Below are 22,168 nucleotides of genomic sequence, written 5' to 3'. Positions count from 1 at the left end.
TCCCGCCTGTGTCCACTAGGATTGCTGGCAAGGGTAGAGGAGAAACAACGGAAAGTGAGCCTTTTGCTGTCAAATATTGATTTCGATTGCAGAAGAGAGCTTCTCCGGAGCACTGTGCATAAGCACATCTTTGCAATTACTTTTAGTTCCGCTTCCCAATACCTTCCTAGTGGACCAAATTCTCTAAAAGGCTAGAGACCAGCTATTATGCCAAACTATTATGTCTCTTTTTCAGACTTTTCACCCAAAATTGAGGGAAAGGAATGGATTGTCCCCTGCTCCTTTGATGAAACTAGCATACAGCCCTGGAACATGGGCTGCTTTGGAAGGCCTGTACAGAGCTGGCCCCAAAGCCTTTCCTAAAGTCCTTTAAAGAATGGCGACGAATGATGGCAAGGGTGAGAGGAAGTATCCGGTAACAGGATACCCCTCACAGAATGCTTTGCTTTCCTCACAGACCACCGGGGAGTGATGTGGATAGGAGGGAAGAGTGGTGCCTTCCCTTACAGTCCCTTTCTCCCCTGCCCAGGAAGCTTTTCCTCCCATGTGCCTTTTGGCCGTGCCTAGGGAAGTCCCCTAACTCTATTTAAGCAAGGCAAGCCTTTGACATAGATTGGGTGTGAGCAGTAAGCCCCATGACTGGCCCTCCATTGAGTTATGTATCCACTGAGAGGTCAGGAGTGAAGAGCAGGATTATGTTGTTTCCTTTTTGTCCCCTAAGGGGACAATATTGGAGGACGATATTGGTCTCTAGTCGATTCTGATATCTGGCTTTTGCTCCATCTAGGAAAGTCCAGAGCTTCCACACTGTTCAAGTCAGGAGGAAGCAGCAGCTCAGGGAGAAAGCAGCAGCCTGAAGAACTCAGCTCAAGTAAAGGTGGGGAGTCAGGAGGACAATGGAAAAGATCAGGAAGAAGAGAAGCTCAATACTGCCTCCATCAGGACCGGCAAATGCAAGGAAAAGAAAAGGAACCATTGCCAAGTTGATGAAAACCAAGAAGACCTGGACGTGCCTAATAAAGTCCCCAGACAAGGTACTAATTCCACCCAGGGAGAAAGGAGCTTAATGCAGATGACTGGGCTCACTGACATATGTAGTTTCCCTCGGTTTTTTTTTTTGTGGGGGGCGGGGATCCTCTGGCTCTGAGTTTGTGACCTAGCTCTGGCACTCACCAGCTGTTAAATCCCAGGGGTTGCTGTGAGGTTTCTCACAGAATGTGAGTGTGCGGGGTAGCCGCCACACAGAAAAGTGATAATTAGCATCCGTAGTCAAGACAATCGGGGGTAGGTACCGCATCAAGTAACACCATCCCATGCTTTCCATCATGTCACTTTCTTCCAGGCCAACCATTTCCTGCCCTCATCCCTGGTCTGGGAATGTAGGATGGGAAAGGTGTGGTCATGTCTCACTTAGTTGTGTTCTGAGAAGCAGGCTCCCTATCTTTCCAAGATTAAGTGTGAGCTTTGAAGACCTGGCTCACTCCATGGAGTTGCCACTGCTGCTAATGAATTTGAATGCTCGCCAGGAGCTCTAGCCTTGGCCTTCTGTCTATGGAGACTGCTCAAACACCCCCTGGAAGTCCACTTTAGGGAATGCCTGGCAATTGCTCAGGCAGCCACAAAATTAAACTCTGGGGGAAGTTTGAAAACTTCTTTTTTTTTTTCACTCAGAAGTACTTGTTTGTAAAACCAAGTTGATGCAGCTCTGACTTGCTGTGTTCTAAATCACAGATCACCCTGCTGATGAGGGGGCCAAACCTGATCTCAGTATTCCACTTACATCCCTTGATGCGACTGACCTTGAATGCTCACTGTGTATGAGGTATGTGACGTGGGTCATCACTTAACTGCTTGCTAGTTCCTTCTCTTTGGTGGCTGGGCCTTTCCCTCTAGTAACTCTTGAGTTAGTTAGTATGTAAAATCATGGCCCAGATGAGATGGAAATCACATTGTCACGAGACCGCTGGTGTCCCCAGCTTACAAATGGTGATCTTTACATCCTTAAGTCATGATTTCAAAAGATCTGGGGAGTGGCAAAGCAACAAAGGTCAAAAACTGATGGGCCCCAAGTGGAGCATGTTTATTTGGTCCTCATTAGATCTGATGTTGTTATGTATGACTGTACAGTGGGCATACACTTGCCAGCTGGTCATGATCCCACGAACTTATCCCAGCCTGTCTCACATTATTGCTCGAGCCTTCGAGGTATTTGAACTTGTGACCCTGAATCTAAACTACTACATTAAGGACTTAAGGGTTAATATCAATGCCATAAGCATTTTCTTTGGAAACCAAAGAGAAGCCTACATTGGTGTGTATTTTATGCTGTCTAAAGAACAGTACATATGATTCTTGGTCAAGCATTTTCCTTCCAACTAGTATGTTATCTATACTTCCTCAGGGCTCTAAAGAGCAGATTATCCATATGCCACACTTCAAGGACAACTAGAAAGATTCTGTGATTGTGGTCTGTTCACCACCTTGAAATGTAATAGTTTATTTCATTTCATAGCTGTGGTGTAGTAGCTGAGAGAAAGGGCTCTGAAGCCACTGTTGGGATCCTAGCTCTTCCCACCTACAGACTCTGTCCTAGAGCAAGTGACATTTTCTGCCACTCTTTTTTCTTTAGTAAAGTAGAAAACAGGGCAGTGAACTCCAGAGCTGTGATGACTGATTAAGAAAAACTATTCAGTGCCTAGAGTAGTGTCTGGAATACAGGGAGTACTCAAAAAATTAACAGTTTTTTTCTTCTTACCCAGAGGTCTTTCATGTTAGAGCCATAGACCTCCGAGGAAGCTCTTTGTGTATATTCAAATAGATCCATGAATTCATTGAAGTAATAAGCAAAAGTGTGTGTGTGTGTGTGTGTGTGTGTGTGTGTGTGTGTGGTTGTGCATATTTCTAAGAGGAAAGCACATAGCATTCTTTAGATTCTCAAATGAGGTGACTTTCTCCAAAAGTATTAAGAAAGAACTGAGACACTTGAACAAATGTTTGCCTGTCCTTTGCGAGCTTATTCCTCTCCTATTGGTCATATGAGTTTATATTCTGAATGACTTTTCTTAATCATCTGATTAAGAATTAACTATTACCTAAAACACAGACTTTTCTTAGAGAAAATATACTTGGGTCTAGGGGAGTAGCTCAGTGGGAGAGGACTTGGCTACCATTCATGAGGTTCTGGATTTAATAATCAGTATCACAACAATAATAGTAAAATAATAATACACAAAAAAAATCTGTTGTAGCAAGATTTGTTCATAAGCATAGACAGGTCTTAGCCAGTCATCAAACTAAGCTGCAAACACACTGTCAGGAGTCCGCTTAGGTGGTGTAGACAAGAGTGTGCTGAACAGTAGAAGTGGATCCTTTACACCGCTTCATCCCGCCCCTCACAACAGAGTGGCAAGTGCATCATGCTAAACCAAGGTAGGAGACAGCAAAAACCTGCTTTCAAGCCGAGAAGGGGCTCGGTACCTACTGAATCAGTGGCTCTAAAGCCCATGATAGGCACTGTGAAGTAGATTTAATTTAGCTTCCTCAGAAAGAGCAGGTCTTTGTTCTGCTTAACCCTCCTTAACACTCCTGCCAAAACCCGGGCGACCCACAATCAAACATACAGACTCATCCTGTTTGTGTTTTCCCTGTGGAATAAAAATCCTGAGGTTGAAATTCTTTTGTTCGTCTTCCTTTTCTTTTCCTCTTTCATCTTCTTTGTCCCTAACCACAAGGGACTTTGTAGAAGAGTTAGGAATTTGGTTTAAGAAATAAACACACGGAGGATAAGCACCCCGTCTAGTTCACACCCCCTAAGCTTAAAAGCCACTGTGTCCCTCTTTCTGACCCCTTGTTCCGTCTTTGCCCAGAGTAGCTAGCTGTTATGTAGGCTACTAAATTATAGCTAGACTCTCGCTGTCTTATGGTGTAAGGAACCTGGCTAGCCTAGAGGACTTTTTGATTAGAAGCTCTTAACACTTCAGCGGTTGGGAAGAAACATGCAGCTTCCCTTCCAACAGGCTCTGTCTGGAAGTTCCACATCAGATGCCGACGGAATTTCTTTAGTGTGGATGCCCTCACCTGTGTTTTTCTAGGCTTCAAAAGTTCCTTTTCCCACTTGTAGCCATTGGTAGTTTTGTCACGATTGTTGGTGGGTTTTGTTTTGGCCCTGGTGTGTCTTTGGAGGAGAGGCTTTGTATTTGGCTACTTTTCTCGTTGCTCTGACTAAATATTTGACCAGAGCAATTTCAGGGAGGAAGTATTTATTCTGGCTTTCCTTTGGCGGGTTGGTGCTCTCATGGTGAGGCAGGCCTAACAGCAGGTGGGCAAAGTGTGGTTGTAAGATCAGGAGCCCTGCCTCTAGCTCACATTGAGTTCCCAATATACAGGAAACAGGCCCTAAGGAGTGTCATTGCTTAGCTCACTGGCTCCTTTTCAGTCAAGATCCCAGCCCAGGCCATGCATGGCACTTCCCACAGTTCAGATGGGTCTTTCCACCTCAGACTAACCTAGACAATCTCTCACAAGTGTCCTGGAGGGTTCTCTCTTTGTGAATCTAGATCCATCAGGTTGGCAATTGGTATTAACCATCACGGGTCTAAAATCACAGGTAGTTTCAAGATGCTTGGGTGTGAATTAGACATTTGTACTACCTGTTCAAGATTCTAGACTGAAATCTAAGCCCTGGTGGAGAAAAGGGAGACAAAGCATGAATTTATACATTTTGATTCGAGAGAGGAAATAGATTGGGTTGTAAGTTTCACAGGGAAAGGGTGGAAAGTGTGACTGGAAGCCAGGGGTAGCAGCCAGCACACACTGCAATCCCAGCACTTGGGATGTCGATGTAGGAAGGTGAAGAGTTCAAGGTGATTTTTTGGCTACATAGTGAGTTCAAGGCCATGCTGGGCTACAGGAGGCCCTATTTTTCTAAAAAGTGGAAGAGTAATTGGAGAGTACATAATGAAACCCTTTTCTGTCTTTAAGTCAACACTGCTGAATTGGAAGGACTCCATTAAGGGAAGTCTGCCCCAATGACCCCCACATCTCAGAATCCTGCCCTGCAATCATTAGGGGCATGAAATTCCCCTTGAGGTTTATCTGGCATGCATCACTGTAGCCATTGGGGCTCATCTCTGGGCTTCTGTAAAACAATACCTTTGCGATAATTCTGTATTCTGAGATATGAAATGAGACTGTTTGCTATCTGAACTAGTTCTCTGGTGGCATAGTGACCAGCCACCATGCCATCTGGCGATGAGCAAAAGGGTCAGTTTTATATATAATCTTGTTATAGCTCCCTAAGTCACTGGGTATTAAGGTAGTTTTCCTTTCCTTTCCTTCTCTTTCCCTCCTGCTTCTTTTTCTCTCTTTGCTGTAACCTGACAGCAAAAGAACACAGTGCAAGGCTGTCACTGGTGGGGAAAGATAGCTCTTTCCAGATAAGCCAGACGTTTTATCTGGACTGACATCTAAGGGAAGGGATTTTTTTCTTACTATTGTTTACCACATCGCTCTGATAATGTGAAATGCTTTCTTGTGAGACAAGCCAGCCCTGCTCTGATTTAAAGCTGTCTCTCTGAAGTGTTTTCAAAACCCTTATCTTAAGTGAAAAAAGGACAGACAGACGTCCCAGTATATACCTCTCTCTCTTCGTAGGTAAGATGCTTTGTGTGTCTCTCTCTGCAGAGCAGAGGGAGGAGGGAGAGTGACAGAAAGGGAAGGAGGAAAGCGTTTGTGGAAGTGCACTTGGGCGGGCAGATGTCGGCTGAGTGGCTGGAATGCAGTTGAATATAAGGACACATGTAGTCCTAGCTGTCTTGTAGACCGAAAGAGGAAGATTAGTTGTGGAGTCAGATGTGATTATACATCCCAAGCTTTCTGTCTACCAGCTAACTCTGTAATCTTGGGCATGTTATCTCGTCTGCTTGCATTTTAATTTCCTCAGCAGTAAAATAGTTTATCATAATTGCCACTTATTGATATATAAAGTTAATTTTAATGAAAAATAGTGTTGCACACAACCATAAATACAGCAGGATAAATATATTTATGGTCTTAAAAGAGCAGTAGTCTCAATCATCAAGCTCTCAAGAAAAAATAGTTTTGTATATTAGCAGTAGATAGAATTTATCAATTATCCTCATATGTATAATCAATAATATCTAAAAGTATTCAGATATCATGAGTATGCCTATAATACCAATACTCAGAAGTTTGAAGCAGGTGAATTAGGAGTCACAGGCCAGCCTGAGCTACAGAGTGAGAACCCGCCCCTGAGAAACAGCAAGGGTGAGGAATCGAGGGGAGGCAGCACATATTTCTAATCCCAGCGAGCAAGAAACTGAGGCAAGAGGCTTGCCAGTGCTCTTAGGCCAATGGTGCTATAGAACAAGACCTTATCTTAAAAAAAAAAAAAACAAACAATGAAGAATGGGTAGTGGTGGTGTGCACCTTTAATCCCAGCACTGGGAAGGCATGCAATATAAAAGTAACTACTGTAACCTCCAAGCTACACTCTTGAGTTCTAGTTTGTTCCTTCTTATAAGTTCGCCATGCGTATTTGCAGCTGTAAAGGGTATACTCTGATTTGTCCTAAATTGTAAAACTTAGATTGAATTTTAGTATATTTCTTCAGTCTGGTTTCTTCTTTTAAAGTCCGTATCAACATGTAAGTGGTTTGTTCATTTTCATTAGCACACGGCGTCTCGTTGTGTGAGTGTACCACAGTCTCCTCGTTCTATTCTAGATGGGTACTTAGCTGGGCTGGCTCTAGTTTAGAAATATCATGGATGGCCACCGCTTTTGCGTGTGCCAGTGTTTGCCTGGTTTTCTACTAGGTTATTGGTTTTCCCTACTGCTTTGGGTGTGTTTTTCTTACAAGTTCTAGGTATATTTTAGATACAAGCTTTTTCTTACCTGGGCATGGCAAGCACTCTCCCCTTGCCCTTTTAATTATGCTTTTAGATGAACTTAAAAATTCTTAATCTTAGTGCAGTTGAAATTAGTGATCTTCTCACTTATAGTTAGTGTTTCTTTGAGTTTTCTCTACTTCCATCTCTGTTTCATCAAGATGTTCTCCGATTTTACGTTCTGGAAGTTGTTTTTCTTTTCAGATTTATTTTTTTTTCACATCACCTGGAATTGATTTTTGTGTGTGGTATAAAAGATGGCCCACTTTCATGTCTCTGTCCAGATAGGGGCTCTAGCCTTTATACAGATTGTTTGTGCTTTCAAACCCTCCTGTGGCCCTGTTTGCAAATGTCACATTTGTCATAAGTCAAGAATCCATGCCTGGTTCTATTCCTGAGCTTTCTATTCTGTTCCATGGATCTATTTTTCCTTGTGCTGGTACATACTGTTTTAACCATCGTAGCTTTATAATAAGTTCTGATGCTTGGTAAAGCAAGCCCTCCCACATCCTTGTTCTTCAGATGTGTCTTGGCTCTCAGCCTTTTGCATATCCTTATTGCATTTAGAAAGATGCTTGCCAAGTTTTTCCTCAAACAAATCAACCAAATAAAATAACTCATTGGGATGTATTGAGGTGCAGCAAATGTTTACAGTTCTTTTCTAATTGATTTTTTGAGACTATCATTTCTGAGTCCTGTGTTTACATTATTTTCAGCTCTCCCTTTCCCCCTCCAACTCCTCCTGTGTCTCCTTCCTCCTTCTCAAATCATTGACCTCTTCTATTGACCTCTAATTAAATATGTGTGATACCATATACCACAAGGCTCACAACCTCTTGCTCTAAATTGAACACTCGTGGGAAGTCAAAAGAAGCTGGCCAAGATTTGTCTCATCTTGCTCAATGTAAAAGCCACTTGCTCCTCCTCCTCCTCTTCTTCTTCTTCATTTCTTTCTTTATTTATTTATTTAATTTTTTTTTTTGAGACAGGGTTTCTCTGTGTAACAGCTCTTTCTGTCCTGGAACTTGTTCTATAGACCAGGCTGGCCTCGAACTCACAGAGATCCGCCTTCCTCTGCCTTCTGAGTGCAGGGATTAAAGGTGTGTACCACCATCATCCGGCTGAGCCCCAGTTAATAGTCACCACCAGCTGTCCCCTAACTCTTGGTCCTGCTTCAGATGAACCTCTCTTTACACAAAATAAATCTATGCATCTCTGAATGTGTAGAATACTTTTTTATTAAGGGTCCCCAGTTTCCCCAGATTGATTTAAAAACATCCTCCTGCCGGGTATTGGTGGTGCACGCCTTTAATCCCAGCACTAGGGAAACAGAGGCAGGCAGATCTCTGTGAGTTCGAGGCCAGTCTGGTCTATAAGAGTTAGTTCCAGGACAGGCTCCAAAGCTACAGAGAAACCCTGTCTCAAAAAACAAAAAACAAAACAAAAAATCCTCCCTTCTGAAAGCAATAAGATCTATTAGGAATATGGTACATATAAACATACTTTTATTTGTAAGAATGTAAGTAGATATATGCACATATTTTACATGTCTATTGATAGGAGTAAATGCGTTAGCATATTACTTACTACTGCTAGGAAAATTATCTATCCACACAAGAGGCAGGCGCATGTTTGTTACAGATGTAAGAACCTTCAGGCACCAAATGTCACTTAAATGAAGGAAAAATTAAAGGTTAGCAAACGAATTGAGTTTTTCCCCCATTGTAATATGGTATACATGGTCTATGTGTGTGTATGCATGTGGCTATCTCTCCGTACGTATTTGTGTGCTTACAGTATACTCTGGTAAACAGGTTGGCCAAATACTTTCTTAATAATGGAATCTGTTCAGACACTCTGAGCACTAATCTGAATTTTTCTTAGACCAGACAGGAAAAGGCTAATGTTACAAAATAATTTGGTTATGCCCTAAATATGAAGCTCTGCATCTTTCTACATATAGTTCAGGAATGAAAAGGAAAATGCTGGCGATAAGACACACAGAGTGCCCTCCCTCAGGTTTGGATAAAGAGTTCTGTGAACACTTAACCATGAATGCCCCTATCTTTTATTTTGAAATCTCATTAAAATTTCTTCTATTTCATTTGCTAAATTTCAGATTATTCTATGAGCCAGTCACAACAACTTGTGGGCATACCTTTTGCATGAAGTGTCTTGAGAGATGCCTAGATCATAACGCGAAGTGTCCACTGTGCAAAGATTCTCTTTTCCAGGTAAACCGCTCTTTCTTCCTCGGTTGTGTTAACTTATTTTTTACTAACTCAGTGCTCAACTGGGTCCTAAGCCACTGTACTGTGCTTGGCCAAAATACCTCCCCCCATCCCCCCCCCCCCCCCGCTTACCATCTGTTTATTTCTGCTGTCTCCTAAACATCCTTTCTCTCTCCACAAAGTCCTTCAGGAAAATGAGGCAACATCTAGCTTTTCAATAACTCTCAGTAATGAAGTTCATTTGTGTTAGAAGCAAAAGCATGAACTAGACGATAAACAGAAATCTTGGTTCTGGTACCTTTGTGGCACTGCATAAACAATAATCTTGAGTGAATTTTGCTTCCACTATCCTTGAACTAGATAGCTCTGACTTCGGCATACAGTGATGTTTACTTATGCTTAAAGAGGTCAGCTGCTGTAGGCCCCAGCCACCACCTGCTCAGAGAACCATCTCAGATGTCAATGTGATCTTTCGACAACTCCTCGGGAGCCACCGCTCTTATCAGCAGATACTTGTCAAGCTTTGAGGACTTGAGAGTCATCAAAATTAACGATGCAAGCGTATATCTTCATGTGGGCCTTATGGGCTTTCCTATAGCAAAAGAAAGAGATGTATGTTGCTTTCCTTCCTTCAGAGACTCGAGGATCTCAGCTTACAAACAGTATTACTGTTGCTTTCCCCTTATCATCCCTGAAAAGAGGCCGCAGGAGCTGGGTTATCTCTAGAGAATGGCAACGCAGGCTGGTAGTTCCAGGATTTGGGAAGCTGAGACAGTGGCATTGTGAGTTCAATGTCTACCTGAGTCACCCAGGATAGACCTTGTCTCATGAAGAAAAGTGATTATTTATAAGTTCTTTTTTTTACAAATATTTATTTATTTATTTATTATGTATACAATAGTCTGTCTGTGTGTATGTCTGCAGGCCAGAAGAGGGCACCAGATCTCAGTTCAGATGGTTGTGAGCCACCATGTGGTTGCTGGGAATTGAACTCAGGACCTTTGGAAGAGCAGGCAATGCTCTTTACCACTGAGCCATTTCTCCAAACCCCCCTATTTATAGGTTCTTATAGGCCCACAGAAGTGCATGCTGAGCCTCTCTTACCTCTGACATTGACAAAAAGGAGCTAGAGCGAAGCCATCGTCCAGGGTAGCCTTGAGAAGGAGAATGGGAAACCGCTAATGGAATAGCTTCACTTAGATAAAGACGTGGGATTCACAACCTGATTGTAGATAAGATTCTCATGGTTCTTCTATTTAAATGAGATATCCATGCTGAGTTAGTTAACACCATAAAGTTCACACCAACAGAAGGAGAAACATCTACCATATGCTCAGCCTCTAGAGAAAAGCGCTGTTACCATTTTAGGGTGTCCGCTTCCTGGAGTTTTGTTTTAGCATCAGCAGAGGAATCACTTTCCCACGTAGACTGCCTACCTCTTGAGGCACTGCTTTCCCCTAAAACCTGGGACTGGACATTATGGATTTTTGCCTGTTGCCATGCAATGGCCGTACTTGATAAGGCATCCAGAAGGCAGAAGCCGTGGGATCTCAGACTCAGAGGCTCGAAGATATTCTCATCTAGCTCTGTATTCATCCAGGGGCATACTTCCACCACTTAACAGAGTGATACATATTCCAGCCATGTTAGTTGTTGAGTAGAGACTCCTGGGGAAGAAACAAAATTAATTGTCTGAAGCCAGCAATTTGGTACTTAGGAGCTCCCTCTGCTGAGTCCCACCACAATCAATTCTCTGCAGATATTAATTTTTTATTTATTATTATTTGAGAATTTCACGAGTGCTGTATTTACTTCCTTTTTCCCTCTCTCCTTCCATCCAATCCTGCCTATGACCCCCCCACTCCCTCTCAATTTTGTGACCTCATATTCTTTAACTAGTGTTTCATATATGTGTGCATATAAATATATAACTACGACTTTCCGAGTCCAGTTAGTGTTGCTCATACGCATGTGCTCTTGGGGCTGATCACTGATATTAAATGACCAATTAACGGCTTTCTCCCTGGGGAAGATGGATCCTTCCCCTCCCAGCAGCCTTTAGTGGCCTGGAGCTCCTCATCTAGGAATAGCTTCATGGGATTTCCTCATTACACAAATAATAGGTTTTCTGGGGATGTCATTTGTTCAAGCCTTGTTTAGAGAATTGTATTTTTGTTCAGATTTTATGGGTACAACTTTCCAGGCATATAGAGAAGGAAGCACACATCCTGGTCCTCTGGCTCTTACCGCCTTTCTGCCCCCTCTTCTGTGATGTCCTGAGTCTTACATGTAGGGATTGTGTTGTAGTTGTTCAATTGGGGATGAGCAGCCCACAGTGGATTGTTATCTACATTTTGACCAGTTGTGACTTTCTGTACTAGTCTTTGTCTGCTACAAAAAGAAGCTTCTTCGGTGAGGGGTGAGAGCTGCACGTCCCTGAAGGATAAGTATTTAGAATACAATTACAAATAGATTGTATTGCTTTAGGAAAGTTGAAATAATAAGTTCTCCTCTAAGGTTTTACTGTTCTATTAGAAGATATTTTACCATTCAATGTTTGGGCCATATTATTAATACATACTGCACTTAGATCTCTGGGTATGCATATGGTAGGGACATTCTAACCTAAGTCTGATTCTGAGTTTCAGTGATACCTAAGATGGTGACATAAACTGGCAATGAGACAACCACCTGTATTTGGCCATTAGTTTTTGTGTGGTTTCTATTTTAACTAAAGTTAAGACATGGAGACTTGGCAATATCTAGGAGCCAGGGATTCGATTGGAGTGGAGGTGGGCAAGGCAACAAAGGGTACATGAACACAGCTGTCTGATTCTCTGGACCCTTTGTGTTTCAGCACTTCCAAGATAGAGTTCGTAAACACAAAAATACAGTTCAGACATGAACCTCTCAAATCCAAAGCTTTATGACATCTGTGAAATTTTTCAAAAGCTTAATGCAACATTTTTTGTTAAAATATTTTTTAATTATAAATGTTCAATTGAATTTTTTTAGGAAAATCATAACTCTAACATCCAAAAGATACATATATTGTGGCTGGATTAGCTTCCAAATCCAAATTACAACACATGCATGATTTGACTACTGTCTGGTCTCCATCAGACTACATCTGGGCTACACTTGATTGTCTGTGTTTTTTTTTTTTCGTGTGGACTGTATATTATCTCATTACTTTGATCCATTTCTAGGGCTTTCAATCAAGAAAGTACAGCAAGAACATAATAATGGAAGAACTAATAGCTAAATTCCTGCCAGAAGAACTCAGGGAACGAAAGCGCCTTCATGAAGAGGAAATGGAAGAACTTTCTAAGTATGTTTAATGCATGTTTCTGGCTTCCGTTTCATGTGTGTCCACTCACAAAAACTGACACATTTCCTAGCAACTTCTGGTTCAATGATGCCATGTCGTTACTAGCTTGACATGGCCATGAGGAGAATATTTGCATCATGGAAGTCAACAAATGCTACAAATTGTCCTCCCCCCCCCCGCATCCCTCTCAGAAGCAGTTGTTAAACATTTACCAGTATGTCTCCTAAGAAGCTCAGCGGCAAAGCACAGAGGCACCTGATGCGTCTCAGCACTAGGAAGTACGTGCTATGGGCTGGACTGAGTTAACGGGCAGCTTAATCAGCAGACCTCATGAGACAGCTAGGAGATGCCTTCAAGTCCTTAAGCGGGTGATGGCTGGGTAAACAGTGGTGTGAAGCCACACCTGGGGTTAAGGCCCAGTTCTATCAGGGAGTGTGTTTCGTGGTCGTGGACATGCCATTCAACCTTTCTGGGATTCAGTTCCCTTGCCAGTGACTTGAAGCTGATAGCTCTTGTATTGTAGGCTTATTCTGAAGACCCGAATGAGTTGCTGCACAGCAAGCACTTATTAAGGCAATAGTGCCTATACTCGCTGTGTATTTTCTCTGCTGCACAGTATGAGAGGGGAAGGCTCGGAATGGAGACATAATTGGATCTTCCGGGGCTCTGAGTGCCATGCACTTAGCAAAAAAGCAGGAAATAACAGCTAAGTCCTGCACCTCTGGCTGCTGCCCTCTACCCGGCCCTCCCTAAGAGTTCTGACAGCGTTCTGCTGGAAAACAGCTTCCTGAGGGAAAAATCACGGCTGTTTTTATGCCCTCTGGGAAGAGATCACTTTCGAACTGGGCGTCCCATTTGTCTGGATGTGCCTTCACTTCACATGTTTTTCTCAGAGACTAAATTTTTTTTTATATTGAAACCACTCTGCACAGTTTTATCTCATTTCTGATCCTTCACTTAGTCTTTAACCCAGTGGTTCTCAACCTTCCTAACGCTGTGACCTTCTAATACAGTTCCTCATAACATGGGAGTCCCAACCATAAAAATATTTTCGTTGCTACTTCATAACTGCAATTTTGCTGCTGTTATAAATCATAATGCAAATACCTGCTATGCAGAGTATCTGATATGCAACCACTGTGAAAGGGCTATTTGACCCCCAAAGGGGTCATGACCCACAGGTTGAGAATGGTTGTTTTAACCTCTCTGAGTCCTTTTCTCAACTATCATGCAAAGTTGTCCTAATAAATAGTGGTACATACTGAGGGGCTTTCTGTTTAAAGGCATCTCAGACTGGACCCCTTTTAGGATTTATACAGATGGTCTTACATTTCTTGGCCCCTTTAGATGTAGTGTCCCTGCACCAGTTTTACTGGATGCTTCAGGGGACTAGGATCTATGAAGAGCTGTCCCAGTTGGGGATTCCCCATAGAGCCATGTGTCTGAATTTTCAAGGATATTTATTGAAAGGCAGATTCCTGCATCGCAATTCCAGAGGGAATGCATCAGTATCTCTGAAGGTGTAATGGTCCAGTCATCTAGACTTAAGGGTCCCCAATTATTCTTATGTCCATGAGCATTTGAGCATCACTGGGCTACATTTGTCTTGGCGGTCTCTTGCTGGCTACTCCTCCTAGCTGGGTCTGCTCTCAATGGTCTCTGAGAGACGTGGCAAACTTGAGATGCTTGTAAGGACTTTGCGGTACTGCCCATCTGCAAAGCTGGGTGCATTTATAACATCAGTGCTCTTCTTCATATCTCAAACAAAATGCCTGAAGTGGTCCAAATGAGAGAGAGGGAGGGAGAAAGGGAGGGAAGAAAGGTAGGAGCAGCATAGTACTATGCTATTAGTATTATAATACATCATTATGTATTATATTATGTATTAGTATACTGTATTACTGTATTAGTATTATAATACAGTATTATGGTAATCGAGATCTAATCAACAAACTTAGAATGTGTGCAATGCCAGCTTAGGCTTTCAGACTTGGATCATGGAAATTGCCTTACAGAATCAAGTGCACTTCAATGTTTCCCTATCCGCCATTAAACTTTGATGACTCCTTGTCTTACTCCAAGGAAACATACTGTGACATTGACCAACCTGTCGGTTCTCTGCTCCATTGGTTTAAGATCCATTTCATCTTCTCTTCCCGACAGCTTAACTAAGAATGTGCCTATTTTCGTTTGCACCATGGCCTATCCCACTGTCCCTTGTCCCCTGCATATCTTTGAGCCTTGTTATCGCCTGATGATTCGGAGATGTATTGAGACAGGCACAAAACAGTTTGGCATGTGCCTTGGAGATCCTGTCAGAGGGTAAGTGAGGAGACCTAGGGAACAGGGAAGTTAGGTATAAGGGTGATGGAGGAAGGTCATTGGTTAAATAAATAGAAACTGCTTGGCCCTCATTGGTTAGAAGATAGGTGGGAGGAGTAAACAGAACAGAACGCTGGGAGGAAGAGGAAGTGAGCTCAGACTCCAGAGCTCTCCTCTCGGGAGCAGACGCCTCAGAGAGACGCCATGCTCCCAGCTCCCAGGCAGACGCACCCGATGAAGCTCCGACCCAGGATGGACATAGGCTAGAATCTTCCCAGTAAGCGCACCTAGGGGCGCTACACAGATGATTAGAAATGGGCTAAATTAATATGTGAGAATTAGCCTAGAAGAGGCTAGATAGAAATGGGCCAAGCAGTGATTAAATGAATACAGTTTGTGTGTTGTTATTTTGGGCATAAGCTAGCCAGGCAGCCGGGGTGCTGGGGACACAGCCCCACCACCCTTATTTCAACATAAGGGGATTTCTCTTTTACTTCGGAGGGCTTCGTGTGGTGGGATCAACCAAGTTCGTGAGGTTAGCCAGCTCAGAGCACCCAAACATCTGTGAGGATCACGTTCCCTCTGATACCTACTTTATAGTATGAGTTCTATTTTAAGTAACCCCAGAGGTAATCTTTCATTAAGCAGGTTCCATACATTGCAAAACTTGTCTTGTAGGCTAGGGCTGTAGCTCAGCTTGCCTGTCAGTCACAAAGCCTGGGAATCGATCCTCCGCAGTACATAAACCTGGAGTGCTGCACACCCACAATCCCAATAGTAGTGAGTTGGAGACAAGATAAAACAAAGTTTAAGGTCACCCATGACTACATGCGAAGTCCAGGGACAGCCCACAATACATGAGAGCCTGTCTCAAAAACAAGTGAAACCCAGAAACACACAAACAAAATTGTTTTGTAAAGAGTGTTAGCCCTAGAGCTAAGTTACCCACTTTAATATTTGAGTGCTGGCCTTGGAGTTACCTTTGATGTTGGGAAAATCATTTAGCCTTTCTGTCTCCAGTTTCTTTGTATGTTAAGTGGGCATGATGGTATGCCTACCTAGCTGGTCTTGCTTATTGGGAGAGCTGATGGGCTCCAAGCATTACACAAGGTTCCTATCCAAATAAGTCCATTGGGGATACTGTAATATAATGTTGTGTAGCAAGTAATTTATAAGCAATAGGGTTTTTTTGAGCCAGGGTTTCATACTGTAACCTAAGGTGACCTGGAACTCACTGTATAGCCCAGACTTGCCTCAAACTCATGGCAATTCTGCTTCAGCCTCCCCTACATTAGGATTCCAGGTGTGAGCCACCACAGGCAATAGACATTTATGCCTACAGTTATCAAGGCTGTGATGCCTACAGCCAATGTGCCAGCATCTGATAACAGTAATGTTTTCTTTTTCTGAATCCAGAGTCTAGGTAGGTGTCTTAGTTAGGGTTTCTGTTGCTGTGCAGAGACACCATGACCATGGCAACCCTTCTAAAGGAAAACATTTAACTGGGGTGGCTCACTTACAGTTCAGAGGTTCAGTCCGTTATGGTCATGAAAGAACATGACAGCAAACAGGCAGACCTCTTGGTCAGAAGGCAATAGGAAGTGGACTCAGACACTGGGTAATATCCTCAGCATAGGAGACCTCAAAGCCCACCTCCACATTGCCACACTTCCTTCACCAAGGCCATACCTACTCCAACAAAGCCACACTTCCCAATAGTGCCATTCCATATGAGCTTAAAAGGGCCATCATTGCGTTCAGACTACCACAGAAGTTATTCTACCATTGAACTATATCCTAAGCCTATTTTATTTCATTTAAGACCAGGTAGGACTAAGTTGCCTAAGCCAACCTCAAATTTGTGGTTCACCTGCCAACAGCCTCTTTTGTGGCTAGGACTATCATTATATGCTCTCATGTCCAGGATGTGGATAACATCTTGGTAGAAAGGCAAGGAGGAAGGGAGAGAAGGGAAGCCCAACCCTCCTCTTGCTAAAGAACACACTTTTGCAGTAATTAATCCACTCATGTGGGCAATGCCTTCAAGGCCTGATCACTTCTTAAAGGCAGGACCAGTGTTAAAATGGCAATTCAATTTCAACACCAGCTTTTGAGAAGGACAAACATTGAAACCAAAGCACTGCACATAGTGTGCAATCAACAAATGAGAGTCAGTTTACCATTCTGTTCAGATCTTTTCTCCTCACAGGTGCTGTCTGATGGATAGGTACAGTTGTAGATCAGCGCAGAGAAGTCCTCTAGCAAACAGCCCAGGGTGCTAGGCATGGTGATCTAGGCCAAGGACGGCAGAACTCATCAACAATCCACTCTCTTGACTTGATTCTCAATAACCAGCTTTGCAGAATACGGCTGCATGCTAGAAATCAGAAATGTCCAATTCTTTGCTGATGGCCGATCGGTGGTTGACAGCATAGGCAAGAGGCGCTTCAAGGTGCTCAATCAGGGCCAGCGGGATGGCTACAACACAGCTGATATTGAATACATTGAAGATCAAAAGGTAAGGGCAGCCAGGATCAAGAAACCTAAAAGTCAAATTATTATTGTAGCTTGGTATACAAAGATGATTGTGAAGAGGTTTCTCAGAATTGGACTGGGGCCTTGGGATTTCTCACCAAATTGGTCCTAGATGAATGCTACTGGGCAGCTGCCCACCTGCATCCAAAGCCCTCTCTCCCCCTTTCTCTCCCTCTGGGGGCTCGGTGTAGAATGGGGTACACATAAGCATTTTAACTACGGCTTGATTTATATTTTCCAGTGCATTTTTTGAGATTATTGTAGATTGCAATAGAAATTCATTTTTAAAATGTCCAACCTGCCTAAGAACTGTGTTCCTACCTCAGAGTCATTCAGCGTCCCCAAAAGTAAAAGCAAAATGTCATATACCCTGAGCTAAGGGGTAGAGGAAGAGGTCAGTAATCCTATGCTCATTTGTATAAATTAGGTTGTAGATTGATGCATGGTGAATGGATAAATTCATTTGGCCTTGAGGATGTGCTGAGGCACAGATACAGCCGTATCTCCCTTCCCAGTGAGTAGGGAAGAAAAGGACATAAAGATGGAAGGGGCAGAGGCATAAAGCAGCCCAGTGAACTTTACTCATATGCCATCACCTGGGCTAGCTCAAGCTTCCCGCTGTTGTTTCTCTGCCTGTTGTTTCGGGCATTTTTCTCGGTTAAACCTTTCGTCTTCCTGCTTTCTATGCCATATTCGTACCCAGTCCAGCACCTGGCTGCTGGGTGTTCCACATTTGACCGAGGAGAGAGCCAGAAGGGGAAAGGAAAGGCAGGTCAGAATCTCAAAAGAGAGTCGGGTGTCCGAAAACAACTCTGAGGTGGGTGGAGAAGGCAGAGACTGCTTCACTTGCATTTTGATATTTGCAGGTTGAGGGAGAAGACCGTGCTGAACTCATGGGGCTGCATAACTGTGTGTATGAGCAAGCCTCCTCGTGGTTTCATTCGCTCAAAACATCGCTCAAGAATCGGATACTAAATCACTTTGGTCCAATGCCAGAGAAAGATGAAGATCCCCAGGTATAAAAGTATATCTGTTCAGAACAGGTTGCCCCACCAGGTGGGACATTCCAGGCTTTGTAACTAGATGGGTGTGGGGTTGGCATCCAATATAGTCTTGTGTGGCTAAGTAGTGAGCATCACAGGTAGGACCAAAAGGATCCCCAGTCAGAATTGGCTTTATAAAGGTAAGTAGTAGGAACTTGGAACTAAGACAAATATTGAGACATAGGTGAGGTGAGAGGAAGGGAGCAGCGACACTACCGACAGGAGAGCCTTCGATGGGAGTCCAGACCCACAGCCATGGTAATATTAGGTGACAGGGACAAATGTAACAGCCAGGGAGTAAGAGAGATGAAAACTAAGGTTGCACCTCTAGCTGGCTTGATGTCCCCTTTTCCAGTTCTGCAAGAGCTAGGAGGTAGGATCACCTATGCTACAAGAGTCCAGCTGCAGAATCCTTCATAGCCGGCCCATCAATGTGTAACCCTGCGAGTCTAGACTCTTGCCATTGTTCCTAGGTTGAGCAGGTCCTGAGAAAGGTGGTCCCCAGGACATAGTTCATTAGGTTCTACTGGATTGCTCTTCTTCCTTGAGGCCTGGGTCTCTACAAGCTCAGGCTGCAGATCCAGAGTACACTAGGAATGTGGGGAGAATTCGGTTTTCCCACAATTTGCCTGCCTTGTTTTTCAATCAGGCAGTGTTTGTGGGGACTTCCAGTTTGGAGAAGAGACGGACTAAGCTGTACTATTCTCTTAATGCTGCCTTTCCCTATATGCTAAGCTGGCTGCCCCCACACTGCTGGAACCTCTCTGATTTCTTTTCTAACGTATGCTCCCTGATTCTATTACCATAGAAAAATCTGATATATATATATATATATATATATATATATATATATATATATACATACATACTCTGACTTTTCTGACAGTGTGGCTTTGGGTAAATATCTTTCCCCTTTCTCAACTTTTCTCTAAAATCAGAGGGGATCATTAAGAGTCTGAAGTTCCTCCTCTTCCTTCATTCTGAGACCTCAAAACACATATCTGCTCCCTAATGGGCTGAACTGGCTTGCTTCCTGCAGCCCACAGAGTGGCTCTTCTCCCTCCGTATAATGGCATCCCTCGCATGTTCTAAAGAGAGCAAGGGCAGCAAGTGCTTTCTGGTGACCCAGCTCTTGGCTATGGTGATTTAAGAAGTCAGCGTAACTTGGAACAAGGTCATGTTCGAGCTTAATGTTCCTCTTCACCTGCTGAGGAACATTCTCTGCCAGTCAGGCAAAAGATACAGAATAACAGTGCTAAGCACATCTTCCACAGGAGAAAGCACAGGTGCCTCGGTGTGATTCATAAGGCCATAATGACATGGCAAGTCCGAATCATTTCCTTTCTTATTAGTTTTGTTATCATGTTGCCTTGGTGGTGGCGGCGACAGCAAAAACGCATCCAGTTTGCTGTATCTAATCCTGCAACCCCAAGCAATTCCACGAATAAGAATTTTGCGCCTCGGTGGGAGGTTTCTTAGAAACAGCAATGGTATTAACATCAACTTAAGTCTCTGCCTGGTGATCCTGGGAAAGAAAGCTCAGAATAGCAATCTGGTATCCAAAAGTGATTGTAAGAAAATAGATTGCACACTACAGTGAGGTACACACACACACACACACACACACAAAGACAGAGACAGAGGAGATGGGGGTGTCCCAATGCTTTCAGGGACATTCAGGGAGAAACCCACACAGCATTTTGGAGTAAAATAACTTCATATGGAGGGAGCGAGACCAGCAAGCGCTTCTCTACGAGCCGAAAGCTGACTCGTTCTGAAAGTTGTGGGAAGAAAACTCATTTGAGGCTTAGTAATAAATGTCTAAGATGTGTGCTCAGGAAGCTGATAACAAAGAACATGTCGGTGAAGGATTGGTAAGGGATGAGACATGTCTTTATTGGAGAAAACCCCGAAGGTTAACAGGAATGTATTTCCTAATTGAAATGTTTGCTTGCTATTCTTTGAAACTGGAAATCATAGCTCTTGGTTTCAGGGGAGAAGGTAGCTATGGTTCTGTTTGGGACATGGTATATTTAGACTACAGCCGTCCACCAAAGTAAGAAAATAATGGGTGTGAAACCATCATGCCAAGCCCAAAGAGCCCTAGGATTAAAGGCCTGAATTTTAAATGGATAAGTCCAAAGGGTCTTCGGAGTGAAAGAGAGAAAATAGTTGGTACTCCAGAGCTTGTAAAACCACGCTGCTTAGGAAGCACAGAGTATGTGGTAAGATGCTGGTTTGCTTGGTTTAACAAGTACTAAAAGAGACTGCAGCTCCAATGAGGGAGAAGGCCCCAGTCCTGGAGGACTAAGACAGTTCTATTTCAAGAGAGCATCCAGGACCCAGGCTCTTTTATCACAGGGCTGTGCCATCTCTAGAAAGTTCTTTTTTCCTGACTAAAGAAGACTGGTCATCACCATGTCTTCAGTCTTGCTAGAGAAAGGGGAGAGGATGTAGAGATGCCTCAGAGGTTAAGAGCACGGGCTGTTCTTCTTGATGACCCAGGTTTAATTCCTAGTACCCACACAGGGGCTCACAGCCACCAGCCCAAGGGAATCAGGTGCCTTCTTCCAGCCTCTGTGGTGCACAGACAGACATGCAGACAAAACCCCATACACATAAAATAACAAAAGTTTAAAAAAAGAAAATGAAAAGAAAAGGAAAGAAATATGGAGACAAAGGTAGTCAGAGGCCGCATGCTCTTTTCCCAGAGCACGACCCAGAACTTACCACTTCTCCTTAGCCACAGTTTTGTCTATGGCCTCACCTAGCCACCAGGGAGACCAGGAAACAATAGTGTCCCGTAGCAGCTGCCACCATGTTGCTGTGGGCTCAGCTGAAATGAACGAAGAGCAAATGAAGTGATGAAAGCTCTCAGCAGTCTCGGCCACACACCTAAGTGGGCCCATGTGGGGTGTTTACTTTATGCGTGGGGACTTGTGTGTGTGGACTGCACGGTAGCAGGATCGATGAACTGTGTTTCTCTGTTGCAGGTTAATCCGAACGGTCCAGCCTGGTGCTGGTGGACATTAGCCGTTCTTCCCCTGGAAACCAGAGCTCAGCTCCCCTTCCTAGCAATGAAGTCCCTAAAGGATAGACTGAATGGTATTCGGCGAATCCTGGCCTTTATAGCCAGAAACCAAAATTAGGGGGAGCAGACTGGGAAGGAGGCATTTCCACCCTATCCACTGCCCTGGGGTGATGTTCTTGTATCAGATATCTAGTTGTAATAACACGTTAACAGAAGAGAGTATTTTTGAGAGATGTTGCTATGCGTTTTGACCACACATAAGTTGAGTAGGAAGACAGAAAGGATGTGACATGTTTGACTTTCTGTCTTCAGATGCTTTTTGACACTAACAGCCAGAGGTGTGGAAGAGGCCAGTAAAAGTCGCTGTTTAGCGTCAGTTTTTCTAAAAGTTTGTTTGTCGTAGCTGAGTGACTGTGTGGTTAGAATGGGAAGCGGATGCAGGCGTCACTGTATTCTTTCACTGACTTGAGGTCTCATTTCAAATGGTTCAGGTTTTATAGAGCATTGTGTAAAATAATGTTCATACTTCTTTCTGTTTTAATAATTTATTTTTTGCACTACTGTATCCTTTTTCTACATGTACGTTTGTAACTATTTAAGTTTACCTTACTGAGAAGTCCATTGCTTTATTTATTGAAGTGGTTGACTGTATGTAGGGGATTAACAGTACTAAACATGTGTGAGGTTCTTTCTTTACATTTTGCTGAAGTAACCGTAGTTCTTAGACTATTTTTATATAGTTCTTGTCTATTCTAGTGGACTAAGTTTCA

The 22,168-nt window shown here is 43.3% G+C and overlaps 1 protein-coding gene across 1 annotated transcript; it reads left to right on the top strand.

The window, feature by feature from the left end:
- Positions 1-376: 376 nt before the first annotated feature.
- Positions 377-21,516, top strand: LOC121445795 (LON peptidase N-terminal domain and RING finger protein 3-like). Its single transcript, XM_041647927.1, has 9 exons — positions 377-415; positions 788-1,034; positions 1,732-1,822; positions 9,025-9,139; positions 12,346-12,467; positions 14,631-14,789; positions 17,145-17,307; positions 18,191-18,340; positions 21,361-21,516. The coding sequence occupies exons 1-9, from the start codon at positions 377-379 to the stop codon at positions 21,514-21,516; spliced, it is 1,242 nt and encodes a 413-aa protein (XP_041503861.1).
- Positions 21,517-22,168: the final 652 nt, after the last annotated feature.

The sequence above is a fragment of the Microtus oregoni genome, unplaced genomic scaffold, assembly GCF_018167655.1.
Source record: "Microtus oregoni isolate MIOR12 unplaced genomic scaffold, Mior012 000701F_000, whole genome shotgun sequence".
Classification (NCBI taxonomy): domain Eukaryota; kingdom Metazoa; phylum Chordata; class Mammalia; order Rodentia; family Cricetidae; genus Microtus; species Microtus oregoni.
Note: the sequence above shows the minus strand (reverse complement) of the source record. Positions and strands in the feature narration are given on the sequence as shown.